We start from the raw sequence: 20,392 nt of genomic DNA on the forward strand, positions 1-20,392 counted from the left end.
ATATTTTTTATTATTTTTGTTAATAATGTTTGTAGTTTTGAGATAAAATATATATTTTAAAAGATCAAGTATTTGTACTATTTTATGGTAATATATATCTACAGATACCAGCTGACCCGCTTGCTCAAAGAGCGGTAGAAGTCCTCTGCCCCTGGTCTTAAAAATTATACCGCTTGACGAAGACCAAAAGACAGAAAGTGAAGGAAAATGGCCCTTAAAATTTTAGAAAAGACAAAAGCTAAAAGCGTCAGATCAGATGCTCTGCTTGCAGCTCACAGTGGAATATAGGCCCTTGAGACCTCCTGTAAGATTACGCTGGAATTTTCTTTCCTCAATCCACAAATACCCCCGAAGTTGAACGTTTTTTCTTTCCCCCTGCTTTGTTTTTCCCTCTGAGGTAACCTGGTAATTCTCCTCCCAACTCTCCCTCCTCTGTTTCCAGTTTCCACCACCATTTCTCTATAACCAACAGCCATGGATCGTCTCAACGGTCCTGCACGTCTCATGATAGTTTCAGATCTTGATCAAACAATGGTATATAAAAAAGCAAAAAAGAAAGAAAAAATCCCTTTTGCATAAAGTAAACAAGCCATTGAATTCCAAGCGATTTCATCATGCTGTATTAATGTAATTCCAGGTTGATCATGATGACCCAGAAAACCTTTCTCTTCTTCGGTTCAATGCTCTTTGGGAAGCCTATTATCGCCAGGATTCTTTGCTGGTGTTTTCCACTGGAAGGTCACGAATCAGTTATAAACAGCTGAGGAATGAGAAGCCCCTGTTGACCCCAGATGTAACTATAATGTCTGTGGGAACTGAGATTGCTTATGGTGAATCAATGGTACCGGATTATGATTGGGAACAATTTTTGGACCACAATTGGGACCGGGATATTGTCAATCAGGAAACAGCTAAGTTTCCTCAACTCATTCCCCAGGTATGTTTTTTATATTTTATTTTTAAAGAAAGGACAATTTGAATTCTGTTCTTGTTCAGCTAAGGATGACCAGCTCTTTCAGTAGTTTTAACTAATTGAAATAATGGGGTTGCTTGCAATTCTAGTTTTAAGCTTCCTTTGGTTGTTGCTTTCGTTATTTGTTCTTCTGCAGCTAACCTTGTTTACATTTGGAGATTTCTCTGTTTGGGCATTTTATTGTTGGCTGGCTTCTCTTTTGAGTTAGTTTTATTTGTATCAGCTTGGGTATTAGTTTTTGGTCTTTTTGATAAAATTCTTTTTGCCTTGCAAAAGGAATTTGCTTTTATTTTCAGAAGTTAAAAGCAAAAGTGAATTTAAATGCAAAAATGGAAGAATTTTTCTTTTTGAAAATTAAAATGAAATATTATCATTTGTTTGTAATAGTTGAATTTGTGTCACATTTTAGTCCAGTTTCATTTGCTGTTTCCAATCAAAAATGATTCTGCTTCTCTCAATACTATTTCCTTTTAGCAAATGTTTAAGCAATAAAAGTTTAAATTATTACCAGTTGTTTAATTAATGTGATTGATTTCATTTTAGTTTTAACATAAAAACCAATTACCTATTACTTTTACTTTGGGCTGATCAAATGGACATGATTTTTTTACTTTTTTGAATAAAAAAAATGCAGGACTTTAGTTTAGAAAAAATTAATTTTATTTTAATGCATGTTACATTGTAGTATTTAATCAAATATGGTTTTGCTCTTTTTTTCAGCACACTACTTATGGATTTTAGGAAGTGAAAATCAAAAAACCAAAAGCAAGAGAAATAAAAATTGTAACAAGTCTAAGAAGTTTATGTTTTCATTGCAGTCAGATAAAAACCAACGACCTCACAAGGTTAGCTTTTTTCTGGAGAAGGCTGAGTCATTAGAAGTAATCAAGGCACTCTCAGAATGTCTAGAGAAACGCGGGGTGAGATTGTGTTTTTCTTTTATTTAAAAATTGTTTTCCCATGTGATAAATGATTTTGCATGACAAGGCATGTATAGGAATTGATTCCTTTATTTAGTGCTTATGTTTCTGGAGATTTTATTTCCTTTTTCTCATAAATTGTTTTCGACCTTAATTGCTTCTTTGGCAGTTAGATGTTAAAATTATTTATAGCAATGGGACAGCGTTGGATGTATTACCAAAAGGCGCTGGTAAAGGACAAGCTCTTGCTTATTTGCTGAAAAAGTTTAAAGCTGATGGAAGAGTTCCACTTAATACACTTGTTTGTGGTGACTCTGGAAATGATGCTGAACTATTCATAGTTCCTGAAGTATATGGTGTGATGGTATGCAGCTTCAAGCTTTTATTGTTTCTTTTTGTACTTATATTACATCTGTGTAACTTGAAGTTGAATTTACAGGTTAGCAATGCACAGGAAGAGTTATTGCAGTGGCATGAAGAAAATGTGAAAGGCAATCCTCATATATTACGTTCTACTGAGAGATGTGCATCTGGAATAGTACAAGCCATTGAAAAATTTACTCTTGGGCCAAATGTGTCTCCTAGAGATATTAGAGACTTCAGAAAATGCAGAGTAAATATTTTCAGTCCTGGTCATGAAGTGGTGAAGTTCTACTTATTTTATGAGAGATGGCGATGTGCAGAAGTTGAGAAGTCTGATCAGCTTATGCAAAGTCTAAAATCAAGCTTTGTAAGTCTGAATTCTCTTCCCTTTCAATGATTTAAAACTTTTTTACTATGAATGGCATTACCCTAATCTCGACCTGGAGATGAACATGTTTTACTTCTATGGCCATGTCTAGCAAGGGTGAGATGCGATCATAAATGTCAATTTTGTCTCAGGAATGGATAAGCATAGGTAGAGGATGGCCATACCAATGCTAATGCTCTGCATGAACTAAAGCTTATGCCTTAGAGCAGGATGTGTTCATTCCATTCTATTCAGCCAATAATTCCATGTGCCTTGATTTTTATAAGAGCTTCATTCATTCTATTAATTTTGAAATTGCATTCTTTTTGGTCTTATGGTTTATTCTTTTTGCTGATTTGCTGACACTTAATTGATTAATCTTTTCTCTTCAGTATTTATTAGGTACTTTTGTCCATCCCTCTGGAATTGAGCAACCACTGAACAAGTGCATGGATATGATGGAAAGATTATATGGGGATAAACTAGGAAAGAAATATCGGGTTTGGCTGGATTGGGTTTCAGCAGCTCAGATTGATTTAAATTCATGGCTTGTGAAGTTTGATAAGTGGGAGTCAACTGGTAAGATTTGTTCAACCTTATTTGGTTGTCTACTTTGCCCTTTATAATCTCTATTTTATCAAAATCTTATTGTCTTCCCTTTTTGGCTGGTTTTGACTTATATTTGTCTCTTCCAGTTTACTTCTTATACTGTAAGACTTAATTCTACCAAGTTGTGAAGTAACCAAATTATGCTCAATAATTTTACCAGGGCCATTCAGGTAGCTCAAACCTGTTATGTCGATGTTAGTTGATGTGTAAATAAAAACAAACCTAAAGGGTTCAATTCTAAGAATGTAAGAGAATCAAAAGAGAGAGAGTACTAGTGATCAAAAACACTGCCAGGAGGCTGGTTTTCTTAGTTTTTAAGCAAGGTAATAGAAAGAGTGTCTCCAGCTAAGGCATTATTGCAATAAAAGCTGAAGCTAGCCCTTAATTTGGTTTACCATCAACTTCCAAACTCACTTAAAGCGAAAATTACATACAATAACATAAGTAGTAGCCTGAACATTGTGGTTTTGCAGCACTAGGGTTTTGCATTCTAAATAGTGCTTATTTAGAAAAATTTAACTTCATAACTTTTGAAAGAGAAGTTAACTCAGCCATTTATTATTGGATTCTATATATATATATGTTGCTCCCCTTGTGGGAGTCTTAACTTCTTGTTAGCTTACTGACAGAAAATAGCTCTACCTTCATTGATGACTAAGGCTCCATTTGGTTGATGCTTTCGCTCTTTACCTTTTGTTTTCTATTTATTTTTTATTTTTGCGTTTTACATTCTATTTTGCAAAAGGGAAAAAGAAATATCTCTCTTTTACTTTGTCATGGGAATAGTTGAAGGTGTAACTATCCTTCTCAAGTTCATTTGCTTGTAGTTGAATAATCTTGTTCTACTATCATCCTAATTTTACACATTGGTGAGCAAAAGCTGGCTTTAACACTAAAGCTTGAATTTTTTCTTCTTATGATGATCTGGATCTAATACAAAAACTTGCCTGACTGGTTTAGGTTGATTGTAAGCTTCTGTTTCTTTTCTCTTACATGGAGTGCCTGCAGTGTTCATTGAAATTCTTTATGTTTTATGTTAACAGGTGGTTTTTTGATGTATCACCAATTATCTAAAAACAAAAACTAGAGAAAAAATTTATTATGTTTTATGTTAACAGGTGTACCACCAATTATCTCAAAATAAATACTTGAGAAATGGTCTAAAATTCCAATTGGAAAAACCACTAAACTCGTTTCAAATCTCAATATCAAAAGCTACCTCAAAAAGTTTGACAGGAAGGATGCCAATCTTGTACCCTGAAAATGAAAGAAATAAATGGTTTCATTAACATTTTGATTTATGTACTTGATTGAAGTTAATGCCAAATGGGAGAAATCGTTTGAGATTCATTTATGAATAGCTTCAACTACATGCTTACTAAATATTTTTATTATATATTTTAGTTTATGTTTGTTTTGTCCTTCCCTCAGTAAGAGTGAGTGCCCTTGTTTTTTTCTGTTGGTGATGCTTTACCTGCAAAGCATGAGTGTGGCTTAACATTAGATGTTGGAGCCGTCATTTACTTAGCCTTCTATATACTATATTGTGAATTTCTGCTTCTTTTTATCTTCAACCATTGAACACCCAAAATGCTATTCATCTAATTGTGTAAATTGTTAGCAGGCCAACATCTTTTATGCCCTTTTATCAATTCATTTTATGGACCACTTTCTGTATAATCACTATAACTGTTAATTTTTGAATTTAGAAACCTTTTAGTTTCTTATGAAATATTTCTAAATCATTCTTCCAGGGGAGACGAGGCAGTGCTGTCTTACAACAGTCTTACTGACTACAAAGGTATCCCGGCCCATATCCTGCAAATTGGTGTATTTTCTTCCCCTCTCCCTTTCAAAAACATTGTCATTGTTATTATCCCCATATGAATTCTAGCTACAGGTTTGATAATTGTGTAATCAATATTTTGTATTTCGGGTTTCAGCAAGCTGAAGAACCAGAAGCCTTCACATGGATGCACATACATCAGACATGGCTGGATGGTTTGGAAGCAAAAGACCAAACTACTTGGTTTTTCTAGTCTGCTGCCTGGATCAGCATTTCTTTCTTGTCTCAATAAGTATTTCCTGATAACACACTTCTCATAACTTACAGTTGTTCACTACAAATCTGTACCACTATTGAAGCTAAGTATTCACTTGCTTACATGATTGTTGCAGGTTCTATTCAATGAAATGCAGAAAATTCACCTGTCGTCTGGATAAGCACTGTTTTGTGCTTAATGAAGTCGTCGCTTACAATGTTTGGTGAGAGCCAAGATGCACATTTAGATAGGATTCGGAGTTGAAACTAATTCCAAGTTACCAATGGTACAATCTGAAAATTTATCAAGATAACGTGTTTAGGGTTGTGGCATCTGCCAAAGCCTGAAGATCCGGTCCACCCTGAAGATATTATTATGTTAATAAATAACATGTTTTTATTTAATTTTAATTGTAAAATATATTGAATATTAATTTAAAAATATTTTAATAAAAAATATAAAACAAATAGAGCGGGGGCGAGTTTGGCCCTGTCTTCGGTTTTGAAGTTAAACACTGTCTGAAAGTGATGATTGATGACACGGTTACCATAAGCTTTACCTAGCCCGGAAGGGAGTCAAAAACTGGATGAACTTGAGGGACTTTTAGCAACGGAGCTTCAGGCAAGATCAACGGCCACACAGTTTATGTTCAGGGTATCGTGACTGTAGTTGGTATGGCAGAGAATCGGCTATTCTTTGTTACAGTAAGAAGCAGAACTTCAGAGTTTTTCTTGATAACGTAAGTGTAAGAGTGCCATGGAAGGCTTTATGGGACGTCTTCAACATGTACGAGCACGTTATGGATGTCTACATCTAGGATAAGGTTAAGAGGAGCAGAGTAAAGGGCACCACCTTTGCCTTCATCAAATATCGATTGAAGACTGACATGACTACGGCATTAAGGTCTGGCAGCGATAAACTAATCGATGAGATGTGTTTTTCAGTGAAGAAAGCTACTTTTGGATGGGCTGACAGATTCCAAAGAAAGGACAAATAGAGAGTGAACACCAAGCAATCGTTCAGGCAAGAGTGACTATAAACGGTGGCAGTAGGGTTCGGCGTTTGTACAAAGAGATACTGATAGGAGATCCAAGCCATCAGACGATGAAGGGTTCTTCAACGCGATACTACCTGATGAGGAGATGAACTGGTTGGCTAGGAACATCATGGGAAAATTAAGTCGACATATGTTTTTTAAGCAGGTGAATGATGCTCTAATTCACGAAGACATTCATGCAAATATTAGGTCGGCCGGTGGTCATCACTTTCTGGGACAAAATGGAAATGGATACCTTATTGAAAGAATACAGGGACCTGTTTGATGGTTGGTTCGCATGCTGGTACCCATGCTCGGAGTGGAAGGAAAGAAGGCTCTTCAACATTTGGATAAGGGTGGAGAATGTACCTCCACATGGATTGTATGGAGCTTTCTTCCGTTTCCTGGATGATAATGAGGGAAGTTTGTTATGGTGAACCGTCAGGCGCCACTAAAATTATGCTTTGATCAGGCCTGTTTGATGGTGGAAGTGGCAAACAAGGCTACCATTCCCTCGGTGGTGAAGGTGCTGAAAAAAGCAGAGTGCTATGTATTATCTGTGGAAGCATCGGAGGTGGAAAAAAATCGTTATGACCAAGGAGGTTGTATCTGAACACTAAGAGATGAATTTCGTGAGGTGCTTGAGGGGGAAATGATGAAGTAAGCCTTCTTTTTTATTTAATGGAAACTATTTAGGATGGAGACATTAATAAAAGAAACGTCGCGTTGATCAGAAAGGCAGTAGTTACATTGGAAATTACTGTAACATAGGGTTGGTCTTCCACAACAATAGACAAGATATTATGCACCTGTTCAAAGCAGGGAGAAAACGGACCAGTTGGAGTGACCACAATGAGCATCGATTTAGGTATGTTTGTGGGGTAAGAGTCATATTTTCTCAATGAAATTCTTAACTTGGTATATCAGAGGACTTAGAAAACAAGAAAAAATTAGAGCTGTTAAAAAACCTATTGGTAAGGAAAAATCGGATACTGTGTTTTCGCAAGAAACAATTTACAACAGATTGATGAGAAATTGTATAAAAATTTATGAGGCAATCAGTGGCGGAGCTAAGGTGGTGATAGACGCCACTCTTCAATTTTTAATTTTTTATTATTATATGTATAAATTTTGGAATATATAAATATATATATATATAACTTTATATGATTATTCTTTAATTACTTCTCATGTAAAATTCTAACTCTATCATTGGGGGCAACGCAGCATCAACAGGTGTTTTCACCTGAGTCAAGTGGTGTTGCAGGAGATCTAATTACAATATGGAGATAGCCTTTTTTATAGTTAAGTCTTTGTTTTAGATTGTACTCATACATCCTAATGATAAGGTATGAGAACCAATGGAAATTCGAATGCAATGTTGACAATATTTATACACCTAATGATGATGGGATATGTAGCGTTTGTGAGGGGAATTAGTTGAGATTTTTAATTTGCTCCAATTACCGTGATGTCTTGATGGTGACATTAATATAGTGGGGAATATGATGAAGAAAATTGAGAATCATAATAATTTTAGAGCTAAGATCCAATTCAAAAAATTTATAAACTTGATAGAGTTGGTTGATATTTTTGTGGCTGGTGGGAAATTTACATAGTATAACAACATATGCGTGCTGTCCTTTCATTAAATTTTTAATTTTCATTCTAGATTAAACAAAAAATTTTCATTATTTTAATACAAGGTATATAATATCAACTAAATATAAGATACGCAAGAATTTTTAAAAGAAATTATTATACAAACTATTAAACAATCTAATTATAAATCTTATTTGGCATACTAATTTAAAATCCTAATTTTTTTGTTTGGAAAATTTGGATTTCATTTCATCAAGAAGGAAAAGAACACGAAACAGAACAAGGGGTATACATGTTAGTGTAAGCCCTACAAGCCAATCGATTTTGTGCTTGTAAAACACTATATTAATTAGTCATATTCATGTTAAACACGTTATGAAGAGTTTATATAATGTCTGAGATATTTCTTTATCTATGAGTTTATTTATAAGGAGTTATGAGAGATTTAAGTAGATAAAGTTCTTAGAACACAATGGCCTTGCAAAGAAATTACAAAGGTTATAATTATGAGATTTTTATGCATCAAAACCTTGTTCCTAAATATGTTCCTAGTCATTATATTGTAAAGAATAAAGGCATTGACAATACTCAAAGGCTAGTACATGCTAAGCCTCCTTACTTTGGAAGTAAGTAATTGATCTCATAGGTTGAAGTATGTGAGATTTTAGGAGATAGTATATGGGTGCTTGTTAAGAAATAAGTTCATTGAATATGACTCGCTATAAGAGTTCCATTTAGCATTTCACTCAAGTGTTTATGAAAATACTCTCATGTGTCAGTAGTGTAAGTAATTCGTAGACTTGAGATACTAGATCATCTTGTATGTGAATTGCCATACTTTGATTTTACCTCTACGGGTCTGGAGGTAACCAGATGCTTAAACATGGTGCTTTTGGGTAAGGCATGAAGTATGCGAAGATGAATGACTAGTCCAGAGAGGATTCATCACTCAAAGTGATTTGAATGGGACATATCTCATTCGCTCTTTATTTATATTGATTAAAAGTCCTTGGCCGAGGCAATCTTGATAGGTCAATATAGAAGTTGCAAGACTACTATGGATAAGTTAAAAAGTAGACACCGAGTCAAGCTTTTTATCTATTTGGGATATATGATGAAAGAATCGAATTACACTGAGATACTGTACACTGAAAGGGTAGTCGAATCATATTAACTGTAGTACTTTGTATATTGATACAGTGGCTAATAAAGTTTATGGATGCCAATTAAGGTTGATTACTGAGTTAAAAGGGTAATTCAGAAGTGAATCTGTGAAATCTCGACCTCTATAAACACTAATTAAAAGTAGACGCCATAATGCGGACTAGGGGTAATTTTGTAATTTCTCTTGGTAGGCTCCTACGAGTGGGTTTTTTTTATACTATTAAGGTCTAAATAGGCCTAAGGAATGAATAAATGATGTTTATGATGGTAAATAAATGAGAAAAATAAAAATAATGATAATTTTCATAGTAAGGGCAAAATGGTCATTTTGCATCTCGAGTCAAAATTTTCAGTTTTCATAAGCTTGAGTAGTTTAAATCATTGTGGACCTTGTCCCAGTGTCAAAAGAATAAAAATATTGCACAAAGGATTGGAGAAGAACAAGTTAACTTGCTAAAGGGCATTTTGGTAATTACGTGAGAAAATGGATTAATATAAGGCATAATATCCAAGTTTCTAGCAACTTCTTCAAATTTCCAGCAGATTCTTCAAGCTTCCAGCAAATTTTTCTTCTTCCTCACCCATCCAATGCCATTTTTCATTCCACCTCCATGAAAATCAAATATTCATGTGATTTTTCCTTGTTTTCTTTCTATTTCTTTTCTTTTCTTAATCCTTCCTTCTCCTAACTTCTTGGGCACTGAATTGGCAGCTTCTAACCCCAATTTTCAGCACATCTAAACCCTTAGAGAGAGAAAGAAAAATCTCTCCTTGTTTCTTATATTTTCTATTTCTACTGCACTTTCAACAGCACTTGGATATTTGGCTTCAAATCTTCATTTTCAAGGTTGAAAGGTATATATTTTCAACTTTTGGAATTTTGGAATTTATGGTTATATTTTCAAATTTATTTTCTAATTTCTTCAAATTATTTTTCTTGGAAAGATTAGGTTTTTGGTTGATCTTCATGCCTCCAAGCTCATCCAGGTAACGAAATTTAAATTGGAGTAGTTGGCCAAATGGGTTTGTGAATTAGACTAGAAACTTAAGTTAAATGTTAGGTTAGAGAGTAGATTGCCTACTGTAAATTCATTAGAATTATTAGATTTAATTTACAACTTAATTGAGATTGTTATGGTTTATTGATAAATATAAGTTTTAATGGTATTTCGGGACTACTTGGATTAGGACCTTGTTGGTGCTAGTTTTGTCAGGTGAGTGAACTGCATTTCAAAATCATTTTGGGAATGTGATTGTTTTGTACAAAGCATTTGAATGATTTTATACAACTTTATCTTAAAACAAGTGCCTTAGGAACAAGCTTTTGCTAAATGGTTTTATGTTGTGATATGTAATTGTTATTGATTCATGCACCATTTCATTATGATATATATATATATATATGTTGTGCATGATAGTTGATATTGTGTATGATGACTATAACCGTTTGTGTGCACGATGTGGGGGGATGCACATGCCGGTGATGATGGTGGTGTGGGAGATGGATGATGATAGTGCCCATGTGCACGATGTGGGGGGATGTACACGATGGCACTGATTGTGCACGATGTGGGGGGATGAACATGAGTCAGGTGTGATTATGCTGATATTGGTGTTATCTATGCATTTATATATATACATCTATGTTTATGAAATCAAAGTTCATGAGTATGGTATATGGTTTTGCATATGTGAATCTTGCATGTTGAACTTTGAAAGTTGCTAAGTATTGTCAAATTGGTGTTCATTGCAACAAAGAATTTGGCTGTAGCGAAATGGATTCTCGTTACCGCCAGAAACTCTCAGTGGTTGTGCAGTGGTGTCACTCTGACAGCGATTTTGACCACATTTCTATCAGAATTGGGCAAAGTAGTAAACACTAAAGTCGTAGCCCTATCTCTTAGTTTTCTAATGACCCAACAAGCATGTCAATTGGACCCATGTAGTGGAAGATATGCTTGAAAAACTGAACCATATGCAAACCGAGAATGCCTTTTGCTGCAACGAGAAACGTGCTGTCACGTTGCTACCTTGCTTGGGTTCTGATATAATTTCCTTCACTCCCTTATCTTCATGATTGAGCATGGGTCTTTGCAATACTAAGAGTCCATTGGTCAATGTCCAAAACAAGGGGGTTTAAGAAAGAAATTAAACCAAATTACATTGTTTTCAAAACAAATGCATCATGATTTCCAAATTCTTCCTATTGATTCCTTGTTCCCTTCTTATGTTCACTCACTGAGTTTTATACTCACGTTTTTAAAATTCATGTTTTCAAATTTAGAGGTAGTTGGAACCTAGTTTGAGTCGCACACATATGCTCGTTTTCTTGGTAGGTACTATGGCATCTCAGTAGCTGCACCTTCACTATGGTCACTCCGCTGGAAGTCTAGACTCCTTTTCATTGAACATATGTACCTTGATGTAAATTGTTAAGATATATATATCTTAAGCAATAGACGTTTATGTTTATTAATGTTGCCACTACGAGATGGCACGAATGACGTTATTTTGAATCATAAATGTGAACATATGGTTTCAATGGAAAAGTATTGAAATACTTGTTGATAAGAATTATGTAATATGGTTGTAAGAACGAGTGATGAAATCGATGAATTGAGTCACATAAATAGGCTTGCTTGGGCTTAGTGGGCTATGCCCATTGGGCTCATGTGCAGATCATGGCTCGAAAATTTGGGCTGTGACAAAGGTGGTATCAGAGCTCTAGGTTTAGTCGAACCCTAGGGATCCTTGTGTCTGTTAGCGGAGTTATCAGAGTTAATGTAGAGTCTTGTTTATGGCTTGTGACTGCAGCACAAATCATAGATAAAAGACTATATGAACTTCTATTCCTAGTAACCTGCCCTTTTGCTATCGTCATGTAAAGGGTATAAATGGTATCGTTGCTCGGGTTTGAGATGCCACCCGACACACAAACCATTATTGGAAAGATTTTGAAGCAAATGCTCTTAATGAAAGGTCAATATAATGATATATTCCTCTAACTAAGGATGAAGGAAGGTGGAGCTGGACTGTTAGGTCCATAATAATTTATTCCTTTAGCGAAATTATGATTTGAACCCATGGTTATCAAGGAAAAAAAATTTAAAAAAAATTTAAAGACTATGGATTGTATTTAAGGTCAATATAGGGAGGACGTATGATAATGGTAATAAGAGCTGTATTTTGACTGGAATAAATAGTGATTGTTATGATTCGCTTGAGATTTATAAATTTAAATATCGAGGAAAGTGTAAACCAATGTTTATGTGCACCGAGGTAAGTGCACTGTGTTAATTGAGCTTGACATGCCCCTATAGAAATGGTGTGGACTTTTGAAATATTTTATAAGCATATAAGTGTTGAATATGTGTATAGTAGCTTAAATGGAGTTGGTTTTGATTTCAATTAAGTGATTGCGAGATTCCAAGGCTTGAATTAAATTATTGTAGTTTATGGTTATAATTGTATGAATTAGCTCAAGGGTGAAAATCACGGATTATTATAATTGATGGTAGTCATGAAGTAAAAGGCTAGTAAATGATTTACTCTAATAATGAACTTGAATTTTTGCTATGCTTAGTGTGGAGCCAAAAGATTAAAAGACTAGATGTGGATTTAGCAATTTGAAATTAAATGACATGGAAATGACAAATTTAGTCTAAGTGCCACATGGAGTTCTATACTAAGATCGATATATGAATTGCTTTAAAGGTCAATTTAAAAATATGTTTGGTTCAATATGCAACCTATGATGTAAATGATTAGTCTTGAATGTGATTTCACCAAAGGTAAGGGACTTAAAACATGTGGATTTTCATATATGCTCTAAGAGGAAGCTTCTGCACCTTAAGCTTAAGAAATTTTGATCTTATGACTGCAAAGGCAAGATACAAAAAATTTATGTGAATTGTTTGCCTTATGGATGTAATTGGTTAAGAATTGATGAGTACAGCCAAGATCTTAACATTAAGTAGCGTACAATTTGATATATGTGTACCTAAGAGTAAATTTGGAGATCCTTGCTTAATCAATTTGCACTGAATGTTGTGGTAAAGGTATATGAATGTTAGTGGTGAAGTATGTCCAAAGTGAGATATGTGGAGATTAATGTTCTGATCACAAACTTGTGATAGAAAGCTAGTTTTGCAAATTGTGGTTTCCATGATCACAAAATATATGGAGATTATCAATATGTAGGCATACACTTAGAGTTGTACATCTTGTGATTCCCATGCATCATATGGAATGAGATATCCCATAGAGGAGTTTACCTGATTTATGGTTACATGACAATAGGCTTAGCATGAGATTGAGAGTGCCTTGGCATAAATGTGGAATGTATTGTGAAAGGTTGAAAAGCCACATATACCTTAACAAGGTCAATAACATGAATGAGGAAGGAGATATGAATGTTGATATGCTAAGCATAAAGAACTTAAGGATAATTAATGCAATTATACTAAGTTAGATAGTATGATCCGAACTAAGAACACAAATACCTTGGAAGATTTTAAAATAATGCCAAGTAGGGTCAGTGAGCTAAAGTTTTATCGGGCATACAATGAACGATTAAAGTTATGAGTGGCTTTGAAGATAAGCCTTTGATTGATTAAATTCTCAATGGAACCCTATTAAAGAAAGTGTTTAAGTGATTTGGAAGTGTATGGAAAAGCATAAGAGAATATATTAGCTTGACTTGCTATAAGAGGTCAAAATTTGGATGGCCATGAGTGGCTTATGAGTAACCCAGCAATGTATAAATAAACGTGTAAGAAAGCTATGATTGATAGATAAGGGTAGAACTTTAATGATGAGACTGTGTTCACTGCTTTAAGCATTGAATTGTAAATTACGAACATGTATCCACCTTGTGAATACCTTGATGAGGTAAATTCAAAAGATTTTTCACAATGAGAAAACATTAAAGCTCAAGGAGCTAATAGTTTTATAGCGATGTTAATGCTCGTGACTGATATGTCACGTAGTACCAAGGTACGCTGCAAGTCTAAGAATGTTTGGGAATGTTGGTTTGAGGTAATGACTACCTTGCCATTACATAGACTCGATAATGACACAGTCTTGATACACTTGTGGAGGTAGAGCATACAATAGTAAAAAGTGCTTCCCTCACATGTTTCATTTCATGTTGAGTAGTTATCAAGGTAGAGTACCAAATAAAGGTAAGCAAAGATTGAACTGTGCTTTAAATGCTTAGTGAATAATGGTGATATGCTTTAGTTAATCGATATTACCCTTGGTGAGGGAATAAAAGTGCACAATTGGATTTGTAGAGATCTACTTGGGAAAAGAGATGATGATTTGAGAATTCAAGTACTCATATACAAATAAAGATTTGGTAATGAAACATGACCTAGAGATGGAATACTACAATATAAATTTTGACTAAGAAAATCAACTTATAAAACACTTGGTGTTTGGAGATGGTGTCAATTAGTGGTTGACTCTTGTATGAGAATGGAATATTGAAATCAACTTTGTGTATTCACCACAAATGATAAAGCATGATCTAACCAACTAAGAGAAGAAATGGCTCTAAACTTGATTGTTGGTTATTTTGATTTTACAGACGGCTTATTGGGCTTGATATGCCTAAGGCTATTCGAAGTTAAAATTTTTGGAAATATATATGTATGGATATATATGTTGCATATTGGTATAAAAGCTCATGCGGAGTTAGTTATAATTTGATTCGATGTTGATATTCTATCAACGGTTATAATGCTAGACAATGATTAAGATAATTTATCGTTGATTTTTGCAGTGAACAAGTTGATTATTATGTTGTTAACTTAAAAGTAAGTGTTTATACTTTTGGTATAAGTTCATCAAATTCTATTATATTGTGATCAAACTTGGTGTTTTGATATAGCCTGAGAGGCTTGGCATATAAACTAGCTTAACTGTGAGCTAGAAATTGTTAGGTTATTATGAAGTACACAAATAGAGAAATATGACATGAATTTAATATCCTAAGGGGCAATGGAAAATGATGTATTTATTTTGGTATAGCTTCAATATATATAGTTTTGATATATAAAGATGTGGGGAAAAGTTTATAGCTTACGCGTGAAGGTGTGCACTTGAATTTGTGCACGTAAAAGTGTGAAATCTACCTTGATTAGCATAAAGCCCATGATTCATAATGAAAGATGATGGATTTAATTTTCTAAGGTAAAAAGGGCTGAAATAAGTTAATTTCAGAAAGGTCTTAGTAAATGATTCCTTGATTTTAAACTGTACTTAAGGAAAGATTAATGTCTAATTTCATCCTCAGATTGATAAACTAATGAGGTCATGAGATCTGACATTTGGAGTAAATTTGAGAAATATCAAGTTAGATATGTTGTGGGTGATTGATGACGAGCAAATTAGCTATGACATTGAAAATATAGAAATGATTAGTAATCAAAATGAGAGTTGGAAAGGATCTTTAAAGGAAAAATTTTGAGCAACTTTAATCTTGAGAGGTTGAGTTATTGATTAAAGAGACTAGTTAAGATTATAAGGGAGTATGTGGAATGTCATGATTTATTGAAATGTCTTGTGGTATAAATTGAGATTTATCTAGTGAGCACTCGATCATGAAAGTATTGGAGTTTGTTTTTGGGAATATGATGATTAATGGTTACTAGATTTGAATCATCTTTGATTTTAAAACATAAATGAAATGAATAAAGATCGTTTGATCCTTATGTATTGTGAAATGCTTAAATGGAATTTGTATGGGAGAATGAAAAATGAAATAGAGATTGATTGACAAATTAAACCCATAGTCAATGGTGGAATAGATGCTTGAATATTGGAAGGGTTGATAAAAGAGCAAGGTAGAGGAGTTACGAATGGTTAAGTAAACATGCATGATTGATGATTTAAGGATGATTTGATTGAGGTGTGACCAGAGTTAATAGCATGTTTGAATTCTCTTCATAAGATAAAGAATGATACCATTTTGACCCAACAAGAGTAGTACACATAACTATATACTATGACATTGTCGAGTTCTCTATAAGATTGGAAGTCGATATGATGCATAAGCCAAGATTCTATGTTAAGAATGCCCAACGAGAGTGATGTGGTAGAACTTTAGAACTTTGATTATTCACCCTACGTCGATTTGAATTCGATGACGTATTCATTTTAAATGGGGGAGAATATAGTACCTTGTATATTGATACAGTGGCTAATAAAGTTTATGGATGCCAATTGAGGTTGATTACTGAGTTAAAAGGGTAATTCATAAGTGAACCTGTGAAATCTCGACCCCTATAAACACGTAATTAGAAGTAGACGCGATAATGCAGATCAGGGGTAATTTCGTAATTTCTCTTGGTAGGTTTCTATGAGTGGGTTTTTTTTTATGCTATTAAAGTCTAAATAGGCCTAAGGAATGAATAAATGATGTTTACGATGGTAAATAAATGAGGAAAATAAAAATAATGATAATTTCCATAATAGGGGCAAAATGGTCATTTTGCACCTCGAGTCAAAATTTTCAGTTTTCGTAAGCCTGAGTAGTTTAGATCATTGTGGACCTGGTCCCAACGTCAAAAGAATAAAAATATTGCACAAAGGATTGGAGAAGAACAAGTTAACTTGCTAAGGGGCATTTTGGTAATTACGTGAGAAAATGGATAAATATAAGGCATAAATATCCAAGTTTCTAGCAACTTCTTCAAATTTCCAGCAGATTCTTCAAGCTTCCAGCAAATTTTTCTTCTTCCTCACCCATCCAATGCCATTTTTCATTCCACCTCCATGAAAATCAAATATTTCATGTGATTTTTCCTTGTTTTCTTTTTATTTCTTTTCTTTTCCTAATCCTTCCTTCTCCTAACTTCTTGGGCACTGAATTGGCAGCTTCTAACCCCAATTTCTAGCACATCTAAACCCTTGGAGAGAGAAAGAAAAATCTCTCCTTGTTTCTTATATTTTCTATTTCTACTTCACTTTCAACAACACTTGGATTTTTGGCTTCAAATCTTCATTTTCAAGGTTGAAAGGTATATATTTTCAACTTTTGGAATTTTTGATTTTATGGTGATATTTTCAAATTTATTCTTTAATTTTTTCAAATTATTTTTCTTGGAAAGATTAGGTTTTTGGTTGATCTCCATGCCTCCAAGCTCATCCAGGTAATGAAATTTAAAGCGGAGTAGATGGCCAAATGGGTTTGTGAATTAGACTAGAAACTTAGGTTAAATGTTAGGTTAGAGAGTAGATTGCCTATTGTAAATTCATTAGAATTATTAGATTTAATTTATAACTTAATTGAGGTTGTTATGGTTTATTGATAAATATAGGTTTTAATGGTATTTCAGGACTACTTGGATTAGGACCTTTTTGGTGCTAGTTTTGTCTGGTGAGTAAACTGCATTTCAAAATCATTTTGGGAATGTGATTGTTTTGTACAAAGCATTTGAATGATTTTATACAACTTTATCTTAAAACAAGTGCCTTTGGAACAAGCTTTTGCTAAATGGTTTTATGTTGTGATATGTGGTTGTTATTGATTCATGCACCATTTCATTATGATATATATATATGTTGTGCATGATAGTTGATATTGTGTATGATGACTATAACCGTGTGTGTGCACGATGTGGGAGGATGCACATGCCGGTGATGATGGTGGGGTGGGAGATGGATGATGATAATGTCGTGTGCACGATGTGGGGGGATGTACACGATGGCACTGATTGTGCACGATGTGGGGGGATGCACATGATGGCGCCGACTATGTGCACGATGTGGGGGTATGTACATGAGCCGGGTATGATTATGCTGATATTGGTGTTATCTATGCATTTATATATATACATCTATGTTTATGAAATCAAAGTTCATTAGTATGGTATATGATTTTGTATATGTGAATCTTGCATGTTGAGCTTTGAAAGTTGCTAAGTATTGTCAAATTGGTGTTCTTTGCAACAAGGAATTTGGCTGTAGCGGAATGGATTTTCGTTGCCGTCAGAAACTCTCAGTGGTTGTGCAGTAGTGTCACTTTGACAGCAATTTTGACCAGATTTCGATCAGAATTGGGCAAAGTAAAAAACACTAAAGTTGTAGCCCTGCCTCTTAGCTTTCTAAGACCCAACAAGCATGTCAATTGGACCCATGTAGTGGAAAATATGCTTGGAAAACTGAACCATATGCAAACTGAGAATGCCTTTTGTTGCAGTGAGAAACGTGCTATCATGTTGCTACCTTGCTTGGGTTCTGATATAATTTCCTTCATCCCTTATCTTCATGATTGAGCATGGGTCTTTGCAATACTAAGAGTCCACTTATCAATGTCCAAAACAAGGGGGTTTAAGAAAGAAATTAAACCAAATTGCATTGTTTTCAAAACAAGTGCATCATGATTTCCAAATTCTTCCTATTGATTGCTTGTTCCCTTCTTATATTCACTCACTAAGTTTTATACTCACGTTTTTAAAATTCATGTTTTCAGATTTGGAGGCAGTTGGAACCTAGTTTGAGTCGCACACATATGCTCATCTTCTTGGTAGGTACTATGGCATCTCAATAGCTGCACTTTCACTATGGTCACTCCGCTGGGAGTCTAGAGTCCTTTTCGTTGAACATATGTACTTTGATGTAAATTGTTAAGATATATATATCTTAAGCAATAGACGTTTATGTTGATTAATGTTGCCACAACGAGATGGCACGAATGACGTTATTTTGAATCATAAATGTGAACATATGGTTTCGATGGAAAAGTATTGAAATACTTGTTGATAAGAATTATGAAATATGGTTGTAAGAACGAGTGATGAAATCGATGAATGGAGTCACATAAATAGGCTTGTTTGGGCTTAGTGGGCTATGCCCATTGGGCCGATGCACCAGTCATGGCCCGAAAATTTGGGCTGTGACATTAACTCTCTTAACATTTGAGTGATCATAACGTATTACTAGATGCCGCTTATAATCTATAAATATAAATATAAATTCTTAATTGAATTAATTTATATTTGTTACCAACATGCTGGGAACCTAATGGGTCACACACATAAGGTGAATTATCGAAATTAATTTGAGTATTGGGCTAAATCAAATATAATTTGATGGAGTATTAAATAAAGGCCCAATTAACCCAAGACATTTTACAATCCTAGTTGGATATAAAGTAAGTCAATTCACTCGATAATAGAATTCCTTAGCCGTCTCTTGGATATATAAAAGAGTTCTGTTTTATTTTCTCATTTGTTAAGATAGGATCACAGCCAAAAAAAAGAGAAAAATGAAAGGAAGCTCAAAGTTGAAAGTTTGCTAGCACAAATTTCGGCTTGGATATTCACACACTCTTAGTGAAGAGATTTTGGCAAATCACTGTGAGGATCACTATTAGAGGCAAGACAATTGTGCTGCTTTGATTTGATAAGTCTTAGTTAATGTACAAAAATTAAAAACGAAAAAATAAGGAGGATTCCACCAAAGAAAACAGACTTTTAGGTATGTCAAAATCTCTCTTATGGTTTTTCTAGATTAGTTTCAAATAAAAAGATCTATGGTTTAGGGGATTAAAATTTAAATAATATTCCTCTGCATATGAGTCATCTTAGCATGATTTAAATCTACAGTAGTGGTATCAAAGCCTCCTTTAATTGATTTAATCTAGTTTTATATTTAGTTGTTGAAGATTACAAAAACTGCTTTGTTTATTTGTCGATTTGATGCAAAGTTTGAAAAATTATTTAGAATAAATTTGAATGGATTTTTTCAAAACTAATTGATGTTTCGAAAGGCCTTTAAAACCTTGATTTATGGATTTAAAATCTAGATTTAATAAATCCTTAAAGATTTTATAGATTTGTTTTAAGAGAATCCAAATTTGAAAAATTTGGTAACATAACGTGAACTGCTTTGAAAATTTTTTTGAGGGACTTAGAGAAGGAGTCTGTGCTTGATTTTTGGAGGGTAGAAGGTCAAGAGGATGATCTCAACCTCTGAAAATTTACAGCATTTAATTGCTTTGTTTGGGTGGTTATTTGATGATGTTTCTACACAAACAGTTTGTTGGAATTGTATTCCTGTGTGACAAGGACTCTTACAAAATCATGGTTATTTGTATTCCGAATTTGCTGAGGTTTTGAGAGCTTTTTGGCATAATGTTTCGGGCATAGGATGTCTCTGAATTGGTGTTAAATCACAGCAAACAATGGAGGATGGAGCTCCAAATAATTTGAGATAGCATAGGTGATGCAAACCCAATAAAATTACATTAGCTTGTGCGATTTCTTCCCTATATAATTAAGAGTTGTACTAATTTAGTTATGATATGGA

At 34.1% G+C, this 20,392-nt stretch overlaps 1 protein-coding gene across 1 annotated transcript; it reads left to right on the plus strand.

Moving 5' to 3' along the window:
* The first annotated feature begins 215 nt into the window (after positions 1-215).
* On the plus strand, positions 216-5,780 carry LOC18586901 (sucrose-phosphatase 2). The gene is made up of 9 exons (XM_018129732.1): positions 216-534; positions 638-937; positions 1,792-1,893; positions 2,063-2,257; positions 2,333-2,623; positions 3,016-3,202; positions 4,987-5,033; positions 5,176-5,310; positions 5,411-5,780. Exons 1-8 carry the CDS (start codon positions 475-477, stop codon positions 5,269-5,271), a joined length of 1,278 nt encoding a protein of 425 aa, XP_017985221.1. The 5' UTR covers positions 216-474; the 3' UTR covers positions 5,272-5,310; positions 5,411-5,780.
* Positions 5,781-20,392: the final 14,612 nt, after the last annotated feature.

The sequence above is a fragment of the Theobroma cacao genome, unplaced genomic scaffold, assembly GCF_000208745.1.
Source record: "Theobroma cacao cultivar B97-61/B2 unplaced genomic scaffold, Criollo_cocoa_genome_V2, whole genome shotgun sequence".
NCBI classification, from domain to species: Eukaryota; Viridiplantae; Streptophyta; class Magnoliopsida; order Malvales; family Malvaceae; genus Theobroma; species Theobroma cacao.